The sequence below is a fragment of the Physeter macrocephalus genome, chromosome 17 (assembly GCF_002837175.3).
Source record: "Physeter macrocephalus isolate SW-GA chromosome 17, ASM283717v5, whole genome shotgun sequence".
Taxonomy (NCBI): domain Eukaryota; kingdom Metazoa; phylum Chordata; class Mammalia; order Artiodactyla; family Physeteridae; genus Physeter; species Physeter macrocephalus.
Genome location: NC_041230.1, coordinates 11,090,295 through 11,106,433, shown reverse-complemented (window position 1 = coordinate 11,106,433; position 16,139 = coordinate 11,090,295). Strand labels below are relative to the sequence as shown.

At 52.4% G+C, this 16,139-nt stretch overlaps 1 protein-coding gene across 1 annotated transcript in view; it reads left to right on the top strand.

Moving 5' to 3' along the window:
• Positions 1–16,139, top strand: part of SPTBN4 (spectrin beta, non-erythrocytic 4) — a 71,965-nt gene that overhangs the window by 17,126 nt on the left and 38,700 nt on the right. The window contains exons 7-15 of the mRNA XM_024132613.3: positions 1,737–1,849; positions 1,946–2,133; positions 2,208–2,325; positions 2,598–2,756; positions 3,380–3,682; positions 5,275–5,425; positions 8,391–9,321; positions 10,626–10,763; positions 13,671–14,421. Coding sequence (XP_023988381.1) covers positions 1,737–1,849; positions 1,946–2,133; positions 2,208–2,325; positions 2,598–2,756; positions 3,380–3,682; positions 5,275–5,425; positions 8,391–9,321; positions 10,626–10,763; positions 13,671–14,421 — 2,852 coding nt within the window. The remainder of the gene's footprint in view (positions 1–1,736; positions 1,850–1,945; positions 2,134–2,207; positions 2,326–2,597; positions 2,757–3,379; positions 3,683–5,274; positions 5,426–8,390; positions 9,322–10,625; positions 10,764–13,670; positions 14,422–16,139) is intronic.

Below are 16,139 nucleotides of genomic sequence, written 5' to 3'. Positions count from 1 at the left end.
ATATGCCCACCCCCTCCCCCTCCCCAGCCCATCCCTTTGTCTGTCCCCATCCACAACTCTGTCCTCATCCCCTTTCCCATTTTCAGTTTATTCCCAACCCCACCCTTGACTTCAACCTCATTCCCAGTCCATGATCTCACCCAATACCAACCCCCCATCTCTGGAATAATGGCCATAATCATACCCCACCAATCCCCCATATCTGGAATAAGGGTTGCTCCCTTTTTCGGAGCATCTACCATGTGCCAAGCACATGGCTGGGAATTGTATCAGCACTGTTCCCTTTCATCCTCACACTGACCTGGTTGGATAGAAGTCATCAATCCTGTTATAAAGTGATGGAAACAAAGGCTCAGAGATGTGAAGTCAGTAGCCCAGCGTCACACTGAAAACCCAGTAAACAGGACTTTCGGATTCCAGAATTCATGGTCTGAATCATTCCTCTACCTTGCCTCTTACAGTGCCTGACACATAGTAGGTGTTTATTGGATGTCAGTTTCATGAGATGAGGAAGAATAAGGGCAAAGTATAATGCTGTGCATTCAATGGGTAAATTAAAATGATAATCAGGATTTACTGAGTTTCTCCTCTGTGCCAGGTTATTCTTTCTAATACTGATAGGGTTTCTAGGTGGCTGGCATTGTGACTATCCTTACTGTAACAATGGGGAAACTGAGCTCAAAGAAGTTAGGTCTATTTTATAAGGATATTCAGTGAGTAAGTGGTTGAGCTGGGATTCAAGCTCAGGCTGCCTCCAAAGCCCGTGTCCTTGACCTCAAACTTCACATACCATTCATACACTTAGTGTATGTATTTATTGAGCTCCTACTGTGTGCTGGGCATGGAAGGAACAGTGGCAAAAGACAGGCATAGCCCTTGTCCTCATGGAGCTCAAACTCTAGGTAAGAACATAATCACATAAGGGAATATGTAATTATAAATTGTGATTCGCTCTAGGAGGAAATGATAAGATGTTATGAGGAAGAATAACAGGAGGAGACCATCTCTAGACAGGATGAACAGAAAGGCTTATTTGAGGAAACTTAAGTCGAGTGGAGCCCTGAAGGATGAGTGGGAGTTTGGCATGAAGGAAAGGAACAGTGTTTCAGACAGAACAACATGTGCAAAGGCCCTGAGGTAGAAGGTAGAATAGTGTGTTCCAGAAATCATTATAGAGGGACGTCCCTGGTGGCACGGTGGTTAAGAATCCGCTTGCCAGTGCAGGGGACACGGGTTCGAGCCCTGGTCCGGGAAGATCCCACATGCTGTGGAGCAACTAAGCCCGTGCACCACAACTACTGAGCCTGCACTCTAGAGCCCGCGAGCCACAACTACTGAGCCCGTGAGCTGCAACTACTGAAGCCCGAGTGCCTAGAGCCCATGCTCCGCAACAAGAGAAGCCACCGCAATGAGAATAAAACCTGCTCACTGCAAATAGAGAGAAGCCCGTGCACAGCAACGAAGACCCAAAGCAGCCAAAAAAAAAAAAAAGAAAAGAAAAAAGAAATCATTATAGATAATTTCTCTATGGTGGTTTATATGTGTCAGGCACTATTTAATCCCATGAGGTAGATGCCCACTGGGCAGATACAAAAACTGAGGAACAGAGAGGTTAGTTATCTTGCCCAAGGTCACACAGCAAGTAAGAGTGAATTCTCCCTCCCACCACTTAATACCTTCAGTCTCTCTGTCAGAGCGCTCATCATCATGCTCCCTCACTCTCCTTTAATTATAAGATGTGAACATGGAGGCTCCGGATGAGAAGTCCATCATCACCTATGTGGTCTCTTTCTACCATTATTTCTCTAAGATGAAGGCTCTGGCTGTGGAGGGGAAGCGAATTGGGAAGGTAAGAGGAACCAAGGAATGGGGAGGGTGGGAGCCTGGGAACCATATGGGGGCATATCTGGGATGAGGCTGACCCCACCTTCCTTTGCCGGGTCAGGTCCTGGACCAGGTGTTGGAGGTGGGGAAGATCATTGAGCGCTACGAGGAGCTGGCAGCCGAGCTGCTGGCCTGGATCCACCGCACCGTGGGCCTCATCAGCAACCAGAAGTTTGCCAACTCATTGAGTGGGGTGCAGCAGCAGCTTCAGGCTTTCACAGCCTATTGCACACTGGAGAAGCCCGTCAAGTGAGGCCCAGCTCAGGAGGGAGGGTAGCAGGTGGAGGTGTGGAGGCAGGGTTCCTGAGCTCAGGCCCCTTCAGATTTCAGGAGAAGGGGAACCTGGAGGTGCTGCTCTTCAGCATCCAGAGCAAATTGCGTGCCAGCAACCGTCGCCTCTACGTGCCCCGGGAGGGCTGTGGCATCTGGGATATTGACAAGGTGAGGCTGAGGATGTAGGGGAGAGGAAGGGTTGCTCTGTGAAGTTGTGTAGGTTGTGCACTGCTCAAGGAAGCCATTCACATTGCAGACATCATGGACTGGATATTCATTCTGATGGTTTTTCCAGCAGTAAAGGGTCCCGAGGAAGCAACGTTTTTTTCCAATCTGTGCAAAGGTGCCATAAGTGCTAGGAGTGACCTCAAATAGAGAAGCCAGGGCCATTAAACTGTGGGCAGTTGTTGGAGTCTGACTGCCTCCTCCTGCCTCCTTAGGCATGGGGACAGCTGGAGAAGGCAGAACATGAGCGGGAGGCTGCCCTACGGGCTGAGCTGATCCGGCAGGAGAAGCTGGAACTACTAGCCCAGAGGTTTGACCACAAGGTGGCTATGCGGGAGAGCTGGCTGAATGAGAACCAGCGCCTGGTCTCCCAGGTACAGGGCGTAGGGCTTGGCTCCAGGGGAAAGGGAGGGAGGGTGGCGCTGATGGCCCTGGGACCAGAGAGAGAGACTTGATCTCCTAAGCAACAGAGAAGTGTTGGATTAGTCTCCTAGGTGACAAGTGAAGGTAGGAAGGGAGAATTGGTTTCCTAAGTGTTTGGTGGGGGAGGGGTGTGGGCCTGCTCTCCAGGGTAATAGGAGGGTGAGACTGGTCTCCAGGGTAACGAGAAGAGGACAGAATAGGGAGAGTATTTAATTATCTCTTAAGTGACGAAGGAGGTTGTTATCTGGTGTCCAGGGTAACTCAGGAGGATAGAATTGGTCTCCTAAGTAACAGGATATGGTAGGCCTGGTCCCCAGTCGCTAAGGAAATGGAAGGATGGGGCCTATTTCCTGGGTAACAAGTTTAGGGTTAGAGATGTAACAGGGAAGGGTGGAGCTTGTCTCCAGGGTAACTTGGGGTGGTGGGGTTGGTCTCCAGGGTAACAGAGAAGGATGGGACTGGTCTCCAGAGTAACAGGAGCCGGTGGGGGAGTTTCCAGGGTCACACAGGCTCAAGGTAACAGGTTGACTGCTGAGGCAACGTGGATGAGTGTCTGTGGCCTGCCCTGCCCCAGGACAACTTTGGGTATGAGCTGCCAGCAGTGGAGGCAGCCATGAAGAAGCATGAAGCGATTGAGGCAGACATTGCAGCCTATGAGGAACGGGTGCAGGGCGTGGCAGAGCTGGCCCAGGCATTGGCGATCGAAGGCTACTATGATGCCCGCCGAGTGGCAGCCCAGCGTGACAGTGTCCTGCGGCAGTGGGCCCTGCTGACTGGGCTGGTAGGTGCCCGGCGGACACGGCTCGAGCAGAACCTGGCCCTGCAGAAAGTCTTCCAGGAGATGGTGTACATGGTGGACTGGATGGAGGAGATGCAGGTAGGGGCCAGATCGGAGGCCAATGATGGGAGTGGCATGCCAGGAGGGGAGGAAAGGGTATATACACTGAAAGAGTTGTCAAAGATGGAGAGAGAAGGGGAGAGAGACAGAAAGAAGTAAAGAGAAAGGGGGACAAAAAGAAAGAGTGAAAGATAGACAGAGAGGCAGAAAAAGAAAGTGTGAGAAAGAGAGAAAAATATCTGGAGAAATAGATAAAAATACACAGTAATACGGAGACAGAGCGAGTCAGGGACAGACAGAGACAGAGAGATTAAGTCAGAGGAAGATCGAGACAGTTTGAGAGAAAGAGAAATCAGAGAAAGAAAGAGAGAGAGCTGGAGAAGCAGACCCAAAGGTAGCAACAGAAATCTAAATGGCTACAGAGAAAGACACATAGGAAGATGGAATCCATGTGAGAAAGAGAGAGACCTACTGGAGATAGATAGACAGATACAGAGCAAGATGGAGATAAGAAGGATGGAAGCAAAGAGAGAGAGAGAGAAATACAGACATGAAGAGAGACATGGAGGGACTTCCCTGGCAGTTCAGCGGGTAGGACTCCATGCTCCCAATGCAGGGGGCCCAGGTTCAATCCCTGGTCAGGCAACTAGATCCCACATGTTGCAACGGAAGATCCCACATGCCACACCTAAGACCCAGCACAGCCAAATAAATAAATAAAATTTTTTAAAAGATTAATTAGGGCTTCCCTGGTGGCGCAGTGGTTGAGAGTCCGCCTGCTGATGCAGGGGTCACGGGTTCGTGCCCCGGTCCGGGAAGATCCCACATGCCGCGGAGCGGCTGGGCCCGTGAGCCATGACCGCTGAGCCTGCACGTCCGGAGCCTGTGCTCCGCAACGGGAGAGGCCACAACAGTGAGAGGCCCGCGTACCGCAAAAAAAAAAATTAATTATTTTTGGCTGCGTCGGGTCTTAGTTGAGGCATGCCGGATCTTTCGTTGCGGCTCTCAGGCTTCTCTGTAGTTGTGGCATAAGGGTTTTCTCTTCTCTAATTGTGGCGCACAGGCTCCAGGGCGCATGGGCTCTGTAGTTGTGGCGTGTGGGCTCTGTAATTTTGTGGCACGCAGGCTCTCTAGTTGAGATGTGCGAGCTCAGTAGTTGTGGCACGTGGGCTTAGTTGCCCCGCGGCATATAGGATCTTAGTTCCCTGACCAGGGATCAAACCTGCGTCCCCTGCATTGGAAGGTGGATTCTTTATCACTGGACCACCAGGGAAGTCCCAATATTTTTTTAAAAAAGAGTGAGAGACATGGAAAGAAAGAGATAGAGGTCGAGATGGAGACAGAAGTGTAAATGAGAAAGGGGGGAAGGCAAAGAGAGACAGAAGAGGGAGATGGAGGCATAGAGAGGGAGACATGGTGACATAGACAGAGCCCAGAATTGTGGAGACGATGAGAGATGGAACATCCAGAGAGACAGAGATGGAGAGAGATGGTGACAGATACATGGAGACTGAGACAGATCAGAGTTCAAGTGATGGAGTAGAGAAGCAGAGGGCTGGCATGGGCGATGGGGTGGGGAGTGGCCTAAGGGCCAATGCCAAAAATATACTCAGGGCTGCCCCTACTTGTAGGCTCAGCTGCTGTCTCGGGAGTGTGGGCAGCACCTGGTGGAGGCAGAGGACCTGTTGCAGAAGCATGGACTGCTGGAGGGGGACATCTCGGCCCAGAGTGAGCGGGTGGAGGCGCTCAATGCTGCTGCCCTGCGTTTCTCCCAGCTTCAGGGTGAGTCTGAGGTTGGGGACTGGGGTGGAGACTTTCAGGGCTGGTGCTAATAGAAGCAGAATGTCTCCTGAGAGACAGAATGAGCTCCCCATCTTTGGAGGCATCCAAGCACCAACTAGGATCACACTCCATCAGGGATATCACATGGGAAGTTAGTGCCTTGAGTGAGAGGTTGCACCACATGACTTCTTCCTGCTTTGAGATTCTGCAGTAATAGTTCACGTTTCTTGAGCACTTGTTATGTGCTAAGCCTTTCACAGCCGATCTCAGTGAATACCATAGAAAGGCTGGGTAAGGTAATTATTGTCAAGGCCTGTTTAGCATCAAGTGATAGAAACTCAATTCAATTCACTTAAGGAGGAAAGGGGAATGTACTGGCTGATGTAACTAAATGTGCAGGAAAGGATGAGTTTTGCTTCAGGTATGGCTGGATCCAGGGATAGTTCAGAGATGCTTTTAAGACTCCATCTGTTTCTGACTCCAGTCTTTATGTTTGTGTCACTATTGGGCTGTCCCTCCCCTTGTGGTGTAAATCTGGGATCATCCAGCAGCTTCGCAGACCCAGCAAGAGACAGGCCCCTTTCTCTCAATATTCTGGCAAAGGGTCCAAGGAAAGTTTTCATTAGCCCACTGTGGTTCCCGTTCCCATCACTCAGCCAGGCACTATGGCCCCAGGCTATCCAGTGATCTAATTGGCCACATCTATGTGACATGCCCTCCCAGAGCCAAGAGTGGGGTCAGCTCCCTCCAAAGACATGAACTGAGAAGGAGGGGGGTGGGGCGCCATTAGCAGAAGCAGGGACATGGAGGCTGATAGGCAAAACCCAGAATGGCTCTAAAAATGTTCTCATTTTACTGATGTCAACGCCCTCCAGCCAAAGACCACCAGGAACCCTGCGGTAGTCAAACCAAGCTGGGTTTTTTGGTTCTTTGCACACACCAGGGGAACCATGGGGCATCTTAGTAAGAGGATGTTAAGAGGGCCTTGTTATAGGATGTGGGCTTGTGTTAGGTGATTTGGGATGATTTAACACAGTGTGTTTTGCTGCAGATTGGATGCTGTCAGGAAGTGGGGGTAATTAGATGATGGCGCATCTTAATCATTTTTATCCAGGTAGTGGGAGGAACAGGATTGGCAGGAGTGATTCACCTTGGCCAGGTGAGGGGGCGGGCAGGGGGGTGGCCGTCTTTGTGGTTTGCACAGTGACGTTGTTTTGGGTGCTCTCAGACGTGACTGTGGAACGGTCTTGTCTTCGTCCCGCTCCATCCCTATTGCAGAGTGGTCTTGTCTGATGTTGTGTCCTGTGCAACTGTGTATGAGTGCTGACAGCATCAGGGCTGCTTTTTTCTTTCTCACTGATGAGGAAACTGAGGCCCAGAGCCACAGAGCTGATCAGAGAGAGGGTTTGGAGGCTGGTCTGTCTCACTCCTTTATCTGGAGCCATGGCCCTTGGGAATCCTGGAGCATTGTTGGGAAAGGAAGACGCTGACCAGCTTGCAGGGTGGTCAGGGGTTTCTCACCCTCATGGACTGGGTCATGTCCTAAGAGCAGATGTTGAGGTCTCCTTCCAAGCCCCAGTGCGGACATCCCCATCCTAGCTCAGCCCATCACCAACCCCATGACCCCACGGGACACTGTCGGGACCCTCTCCTTCATCTTCACTCTTCATCCTCATTCTCACGGATGTCTGTCAAGGAAGCTCCCTCGGTCTTTTCCTTGTGAGGTCTCGGTGCTTGGTGACAATGCGTCAGCAGCACCGTGAAAACAGCAAAGAGGCTAGTGTGGGGTGTGTGTTGTCATGGTGACGGGAGGCAGCGCTGTCTGATAAGTGGTCCAGAGTGTGGCGTAGTGCTCGACTACTTCTTAGCTGATCCTGGGCAAGTAGCTTCCCTCCCTGGGTGTGAGTTTCTTCATCTGCAAGATGGGGCTAAGGAGGATACTGGCCTCATAGAATGGTTGTGAGAATTAAATGACAGTGTGTCAGAGGAAGGGCCAGATACATGGATGCTGTCGATGTTTATTATTCAGTTGAATGCCTCCGTATTTGGGTCAATTTCAGTGAATGTCCAGAAATGCAGAAATCCCACAGGCCATCTAGGGCAGTGTCTCTCATACTGTTTTGACCCAGTGAGAAATACATTTACCTCATGACCCAGAATTCACAGGCACACGTGCAGACACACACACACACACAGACACACAGAGACACAAAGTCTTTGTAAAACAATGCTTCCCCTTACCTCTGATATTTTCCATTCATTCTATTCCATTTCATTAAGGAAATGCTGGCTGCAACCCATTAAGTTAATCTCACAGTTCTCAGTCACAAACCAGAGGTCCAGGAGGAAGGTGAAATATTTGAAGACAAAAAAGGAGTTTAGGTCACCACTGGGTTAATAGATTAGGTGACAGAGGATGAGAGAGGGAACCCAGAAGCATAGTTTAAGAGTAGAGAAGTTTCAACTGGTCCATTTCTGAAGGGAAAACACTGTATACTTACACTAAAATATACACATTCTAGGATTCTCTGAATCTCTGTTTCCATTCATCATTCAATCAATAAGTCACCGTTTTCACTAGGTGACTGCTCTGGGCTCCACCCTGTGCTGGGCAGTGGTGGGGACATGGTGTGCTGGAGACAGTCCCTGGCCCTGTCCTTACGGGGCTCCCAGTCCAGTAGGCGAGACAGACTATCAGTGACGGCCCAGAGGGTTCAGAGCTGGGTGAAGGAGTCACAGGCAGAGTGGTCCGGGCTGGGATGGGAAGCAGAGAAGCCTGGGAGAGCCAGAGAAGGCCGCCTGCTCCAGATTTGGGGTGTCAGGGAAAGCTGCCTGGAGGAGGGGAGGTGTAACCTGGCATCTGATGAAGTCGGGCCAAGGACTAGGCTGGTAGCCTTGTACCACCCTCTCTTGGACGCCCCCTGGCCCGTGCCCAACCCGGGATCTGCCCCTTTTCCTGGTCCAGGTTACCAGCCCTGCGATCCGCAGGTCATCTGCAACCGCGTGAACCACGTGCACGGCTGTCTGGCGGAGCTGCAGGAGCAGGCGGCTGGGCGGCGCGCGGAACTGGAGGCCTCGCGGAGCCTGTGGGCGCTGCTGCAGGAGCTGGAGGAGGCCGAGAGCTGGGCCCGCGACAAGGAGCGCCTCCTAGAGGCGGCGGGCGGCGGCGGCGCGGCGGGAGCGGCGGACGGCGCCCACGACCTGTACAGCACCGCGCGCCTCCTGGCTCAGCACAAGATCCTGCAGGGCGAGGTGGGCGGGCGGCGGGCGCTGCTGCAGCAGGCCCTGCGGCGCGGCGAGGAGCTGGCCGCGGCCGGTGGCGCCGTGGGCCCGGGCGCCGAGACGGTGCACTTGGCGGGCCTGGCGGAGCGCGCGGCGAGCGCGCGGCGGCGCTGGCAGCGGCTGGAAGAGGCGGCGGCGCGGCGCGAGCGGCGGCTGCAGGAGGCGCGGGCGCTGCACCAGTTCGGTGCTGACCTCGACGGCCTCCTGGACTGGCTCCGCGACGCCTACCGCCTAGCAGCCGCGGGCGACTTCGGCCACGACGAAGCCTCCAGCCGCCGCCTGGCCCGCCAGCACCGCGCGCTCACCGGGGAGGTGGAGGCGCATCGCGGGCCCGTGGGCGGCCTGCGGCGTCAGCTGGCGACACTGGGGGGCGCCAGCGGCGCCGGGCCACTGGTGGTGGCACTGCAGGTGCGCGTGGTGGAGGCCGAGCAGCTGTTCTCCGAGGTGACCGAGGTGGCCGCTCTGCGGCGCCAGTGGCTGCGGGATGCCCTCGCTGTCTACCGCATGTTCGGCGAGGTGCACGCGTGCGAGCTGTGGATCGGTGAGAAGCAGCAGTGGCTGCTCGCCATGCGTGTGCCCGATTCACTGGACGACGTCGAGGTGGTGCAGCACCGGTGAGCGCGCACTGGTGCGGTTCCCCGGTCGCCTTCCTCACGCACACAGTCTCGCCTTCCTTGGTTCGACAGTTCCCATGTCCGCTCACCTGGAACCGGGGGTTCCAGTAAAATGGGAATGATATTAGTCCCAACCTCACAGGCTACTGGAGAACAATAAATGACTTAGTATGTGCAAACGACTTAGCAAATGCCTGGGTCCAGGGAGCATTCCGTGAGCGACTGCTATTACTACTATGAGGCTTATGGTCACCTGGCACGAAATTAACCTGAGCTCCTCCAGGGGTGTCCCAGCCTGACCCCTCTCCCTGGGACTCCCACTGCCCTTGCATAGATGTCACCTCCCTAGCTATAAAATTGTGCTGACCCTTGTCACTTTCTCTTCCCTCACCCCACTTCACATTTCTTCATAGCAGTTACCACCACGTGACACATTAGGTACTGATTGGTCTGTTGGCAGATTTAGAAATGGGTTGTTAAAATAGGGGACGAACCCTCTGCACCTCTCTCTCTGAGCATGTTCATCCATCCACTCATTCCGTGGGTACTTATTGAGCTCCTGCCCTGTTCCGGGTCTTGGGCTGAGCATTGCTGGGAACACAGGCCTGGTCCCCGCTGTTACTGTGCCCACATTTACCCAAGCCACAGCCTTGGGCATTGTTTTAAACAAGGGAGGACCATGGCCAGCTTAAAACAGATTTCCCTGGCTACAATGTGGAGGGTAGGTTGGAGGGGGTGAGAGCCCAGAGAGACAGCTGGGGTGAGGATTCAGGTAGGAGAGGACAGGACTGGACCAGGGCTGGAGCCCAGCTAGACAGGCCATGGGGGCAGACAGGCTTGGGGGGAGTGTTTGTCCAAAACAGAGCCCAGGGAATGGGGCCGGGGGCTGTCCCTGAGATGGAGACCCAGAGGAAGAACAAATTGGGGGCGATGTTGAAGCTAGTTTGAGTACAGTGAGGACCCTGGAGGAGGTGCACAGCAGGCTTTAACGTTGGAGACAGGTTCAAAAGGAATGAGGTTGAAGCTGGAGACAGATGTGTGAGTGATGGGTTCAGGGGCAAGGACTGTGGGAGTGGGTGAGATGGGCCAGGCAGGATGTGAGGGAAAGCTCAGAGGGCCCAGGACAGAGCCCTGAGGAATCTAACATTTAAGTGGCAGGTAGAAGAAGAGGAGCCAGCAAAGGAGCCTGAGGAGGTGAGGTTGGAGAGTTAGGAGAAGAACCAGGGGAAGGCAGCTTCCCAAAAGCCAGTGAACAGGTCCCCAGGGTCCTGGCCTCTCTGAGCACGTCCATCCTTCTTCCGCAGGTTTGAGAGTCTGGACCAGGAGATGAACAGCCTGATGGGCCGTGTCCTGGATGTGAACCGCACAGTTCAGGAACTGGTGGAAGGAGGCCACCCCAGCTCAGAGGAGGTGCGCTTCTGCCAGGACCACCTCAACAGCAGGTAGGTGAGGCCTGGGGCTGGAAGTTCTTCTAGGTATCCCCCACCAGTTCTTCCCATCATTCTTTTCCTCATTCACCAACTGTAGAAATCACGAACGTGCACTTTGAAATCCCTGAGATGATAAGGGCCATCTAGTAAATTAGCAAAATCTTGAAAAAAATTAAAACACCCAGTGCTAGTGGTGATGTGGTAAGATGAGGACACAATACATTTCAATGGGGTATTAACTTACCTGTTCAGAAATGATTTACTGAGTATCCACTCTCTGCCAGGACATTTTCCAAGTACTTTTGTTTTATCTCCCAATATCCCAATTTCCATAGTAAAGTTTCCAGAATTCAGAACTCTTTAAGAATAGCAACAAATTAAATCTTTCCCGCTAGAACACTGCCAGTAGTTCTTGCAAGGTAGGGTTTATGGATAAAGACACAGATGCAGAGAGGTGAAATCCTTATTCAAGCTTACTCAGTCTAGTAAGTAGGAGTCAAACCCAGTTCTGCCTGAATCCAGAACTGGGGCTCTTGATCATATATATATATATATATAAATAAATAAATAAATATATATATATATATATATATATATATTTATATATATATATATTCAGTCTTCCCAGCAATTCTGTGGGGTGTAAATTACCCATGTGAGAGAGGAGGAAATGGGGGCTCAGAGAGGTGAAGGTGGCCTGAGGTCACATGTCAAGTTATGGGGATCAAGCCTGGATTTGTCTGACTCCAAAGATTGTGCCCTTAACTGCTGTGCTGGAAGATCCCAATATCCAGTGATTTCCAAGTCTCTGTAGACTCAACAATCCCAGGGCACCAGGGCCTGAAAAGATAATGACAGCAATAGTGATTTACGGCGTTTAGTGAGATGATGTGCTAAGTGCTTTAGCCACATGAACTTATTAAACACCCAGTGAAATGGACATAATTATCCCCATTCTCCAAATAAGGAAACAGGATCAGAGATGGAAAAGATTTGCCCGAGTTCACATGGCAAATCTGGCCGGAGCAGAACTTGAACTTGAGTCCTTCTGATTTCAGAGTCCTAATTTCTGCCCTTGTGGTGTGTCCATTCTAGAGGTGACAGAGAGTTCACAAATAGACTAATACATGAACAAGATATTTAGAGAGTTTTAAGGATTTATGCAGGAGATAGAGTGACCTGGTAGGGCACAACTGGAGCTTGGGGGTGACTTTATTTTATTTACTTTTTTTTATTATTATTTTTTTTATTTGTGGTACGCGGGCCTCTCACTGCTGTGGCCTCTCCCATTGCGGAGCACAGTCTCCGGAAGCGCAGGCTCAGCGGCCATGGCTCACGGGCCCAGCCGCTCCGCGGTATGTGGGATCTTCCCGGACCGGGGCACGAACCCGTGTCCCCTGCATCAGCAGGCGGATTCTCAACCACTGCGCCACCAGGGAAGCCCTTGGGAGTGACTTTAGATCTTGTGGTCAGCCATACATTTTGAGCTGGGCGCTCAAAGGGGATGAGAAGGCAGCCAAGGAAGGTCCCCCCATCAGGTGGGTCCTCCAGGTGAGGGACCCGGGGGGCTCGGGTGGACCTGGGGGAAGCCGTTTTCCTTCAGCTTCCCTGAGAAGGGAGGGCAGCCTGCTTTGGGGCCACTTCCCTGGGGACTGGCTGAGAAAAGGATTTCAGGATGGTGAGGGCAGAGCTTAAAAAAAAGGGGTGGGGGGAACGAGAAGGATCCAGCCGCAGGAAGAGTACATATGGGGGAGGGGAGGGAGGGTACAGAGCATTCCAGGCAGGGAGCACAGCCAAGCCAAAGGCCCTGATATGGTCTTCGGGACCATATCAAGTCCCCGTATCAATAGTGGAGACTATTATCCCCACTCAATAATAGTAGCTAACAGGTACTGTTTTAAGCACGTCACAAGCCATAACTCATTTGACTCTCACAACACCCCTATGAGGTAGGTACTGTGCTATGTCCATTTTACTGGCGGGGAGACTGAGGCACAGAGAAGGTTACTAACCAAAGGGTACATAGCTCAGATTTGACTTTGAGCCTGACACAGCCAGGCAGTCTGGCTCGGATTCTGTGCTTATAAAGTGGACCACACACTGCCTGTGAAAGGGAACTGAGGCCCAGAGAAATATCATCACTTGCCTGAAGTCACAGGGCAATGCGTAATTTTCCCCATTTGTTTATTTTGGAATAAAACAGGTTTGCCTTAGCACCTGGCTTATAGTACATGCTCAGTAACTATTCATTGCATCCAACGTATTATCTGATGTCATAAGCCAGCAGTTCCCACACTCTTTGGTTTCAGAACACTTTGCGCTCTTAAAAACTATTAAGGACCCCAAAGAGCTTGTTTTAGTGGGTTATATCTATCAATATTTACTATATTAGAAATAAATACTGAGTAATTTAAAAATATTACGTCGTTAAAAATAACAATAATAAACTTAGTCTGTTAACATAGCTAACATGTTTTAATGAAAAAAAACCCTTTCAAAACAAACAAAAAAATGTAGCGAGAAGGATGGCGTTGTTTTGCGTTTTTGCACATCTGTTTAATGTCTGGCTTAAGAGAAGGCAGCTGAGTTCTCAGGTCTGCTTCTGCAGTCAGTCTTTGTCCTGCAGCCTCTGGAAAACTCCACTGTACATTCGGGACAGAATGAAAGTGAAAAGGCAAACAGCATCTTAGCATTTTGATGAAGATAATTTTGCCCTTGCTCAGATTACATTTTGAGAACCGCTGTTCTAAGCAAATGTACCTGGTAGAGTCCATTTTACACAGACAGAAACTGGGGCTCCGTGAGATAAGGTGACATTCTAAGGTCGCACAGTGGCTGAGTTCTACCTAGGGTCGATGGGCCCTCCACACCCAAGAGGGGTCTCCGTCCTCCTTAAGCCGCCCTGCTTCCCCTGGGCAGGTGGAACCGCATCGTGGAGCTGGCGGAACAACGCAAAGAGGAGGTGAACGCGGTGCTGCTGGTGGAGAACCACCTGCTGGAGGTGGCGGAGGTGCGCGCCCAGGTGCGCGAGAAGCGGAGGGCTGTGGAGAGCGCCCCCCGCGCGGGCGGCGCCTTGCACTGGCGCGTCAGCGGCCTGGAGGCTGCTCTGCAAGCGCTAGAGCCGCGCCAGGCGGCCCTCCAGGAGGAGGCGGCCCTGCTGGCTGTGCGCTTCCCGGCTCAGGCTGCGCGGCTGCATCAGGGTGCCGAGGAACTGGGCGCCGAGTGGGGCGCGTTGGCTAGCGCGGCTCAGGCCTGTGGCGAGGCGGTGGCGGCGGCCGGGCGCCTACAGCGCTTCCTGCATGACCTGGACGCTTTCCTGGACTGGCTGGTGCGCGCCCAGGAGACGGCGGGCGGCGGCGAGGGGCTCCTGCCCGGCAGCCTGGAAGAGGCGGACGCGCTGCTGGCGCGCCACGCCGCCCTCAAGGAGGAAGTGGACCAGCGCGAGGAGGACTACGCGCGCATCGTGGCGGCCAGCGAGGCACTGCTGGCGGGCGACGGCACCGAGCTGGGTCCGGGCCTGGCACTCGACGAGTGGCTGCCGCACCTCGAACTTGGTTGGCACAAGCTGCTCGGCTTGTGGGAGGCGCGCAGGGAGGCGCTGGTCCAGGCGCACGTCTACCAGCTCTTTCTGCGCGACCTACGCCAGGCGCGGGCGGCGCTGCGCAACCAGGTGCCGGCTTCGGGGTTGGCGCGGGCGGGGGTCTGAGGCCGCGGGGGATTTCGGGGACAGGGAAATGTATGGAGGAGTGTGTCTGCGGGGACCACTGGCTTCCACTTATCTGCTGTCAGCGGCGGTGTGTGTGTGTGTGTGTGTGTGTGTGTGTGTGTGTGTGTGTGTGGTATCTGGTACGGATGGCTGGGTTTGTGGAGCATCCGGTATGAACATGTGTGGGTGGGTGTGTAACAGAATTTGAGGATTACGATGTGTGAGGTGGCGTCTTATTTGAGGTGACAGTTTGTGGACTATTCTGAGTAAGGAATGCATTTGGGTGTTCCTTGGAGTGGCTTCTTGGGTTTGTGGATTGTCTGGAAGGAAATAAGAGTATGAGGTTGATTGGTGATGGTCCATGGTGTTTAAAGAAGATCTTGGGGTGGATAACAGAGGATAAAGATTATGGTAGAGGGAATTCAGGCTGAGAGATTATTGGGGTCAGTAAATGATGGTGGATTCAGTGGTTCTGGGGGCCTAAATTAGCAGATTATCTTCTTACTGGGAATGGCAGTTTGCAGATTCTCTGGAGAGGGTAACTGCCTTTATGGCTTGAGGAATCAAGTGCCGTGGTTATCTGGGAACAGCTAATCCGTTTGGGGGATCTTTCTGGGATGGGAACCAAATTTGAGGATTTGGACAAGATGGAACACCCAGTTTTCAGATTGTCCAAGAGTAGGTACCAGCTTTTAGGGATCATTTTATTTATTTATTTGGCTGCATCGGGTCTTAGTTGCGGCGCCCGCGGGATGCGGGATTTTTCGTTGTGGCGTGGGCTTCTCTCTAGTTGTGGCGCACAGGTTCCAGAGCGCATGGGCTCTGTAGTTTGTGGCACATGGTCTCTCTAGTTGAGGCACGCGAGCTCAGCAGTTGTGGCACGCGGGCTTAGTTGCCCCATGGCATGTGGGATCCCAGTTCCTTGAGCAGGGATCGAACCTGCGTCCCCTGTATTGTAAGGTGGATTCTTTACCACTGGACCACCAGGGAAGTCCCTAGGGATCATTTTAGAAAGCATGACTACCTGTGCTGGTTATCTAGAGAAAGCTGACCCAGTTAGAGGATTATCTGGAGAAACATACAGGGGGCCCCTGGAATCATGAGGTTACTAAACGTTGGAGCTGAGGTGGCCTTGAGAGACCCTTTCTGATCCACCCATTTTACCAGTTAGAAAACTAACCCCAGAGAGGGAAAGAACTTCCTTGAAGTCACACAGGACCCAGGTCAGTCTTCATCAATTAACCAAATATTTACTGAGTGCCTCCTCTGTGCCAGGCACTATTCTGCAGCTGAGCACAGAGGAAACAAAACACAAAATCCCACCCTCGTGTGGCTGGCATTCTAGTGTGTGTGTATATATGTGGGGGAGGAGATGATAAACAAGTAATAGCATATATAATATCATGTCAGGTATATGCTATGAAAAATCATAAAGCAGGATAAAGGGATATGGCTGGGGGAGGAGGATGCTATTTTTGACAGATGGTCAGAGACCTGAAGAAAGTGAAAGAGCCAGCCATGGGGCTATCTGGAGGGACCAGCATGGGAAAAGGATCTGAAATGGGACCATGCCTGGCGTGTTCAATGCTAGAACACAGTGAGCAAGGGAGAGGAAAGCGGTGGCAAGGCAGGCTGGCAGCCTCTCCCTGGTCCTGGAATGAAGCAGGGCTAAACGGAGCATC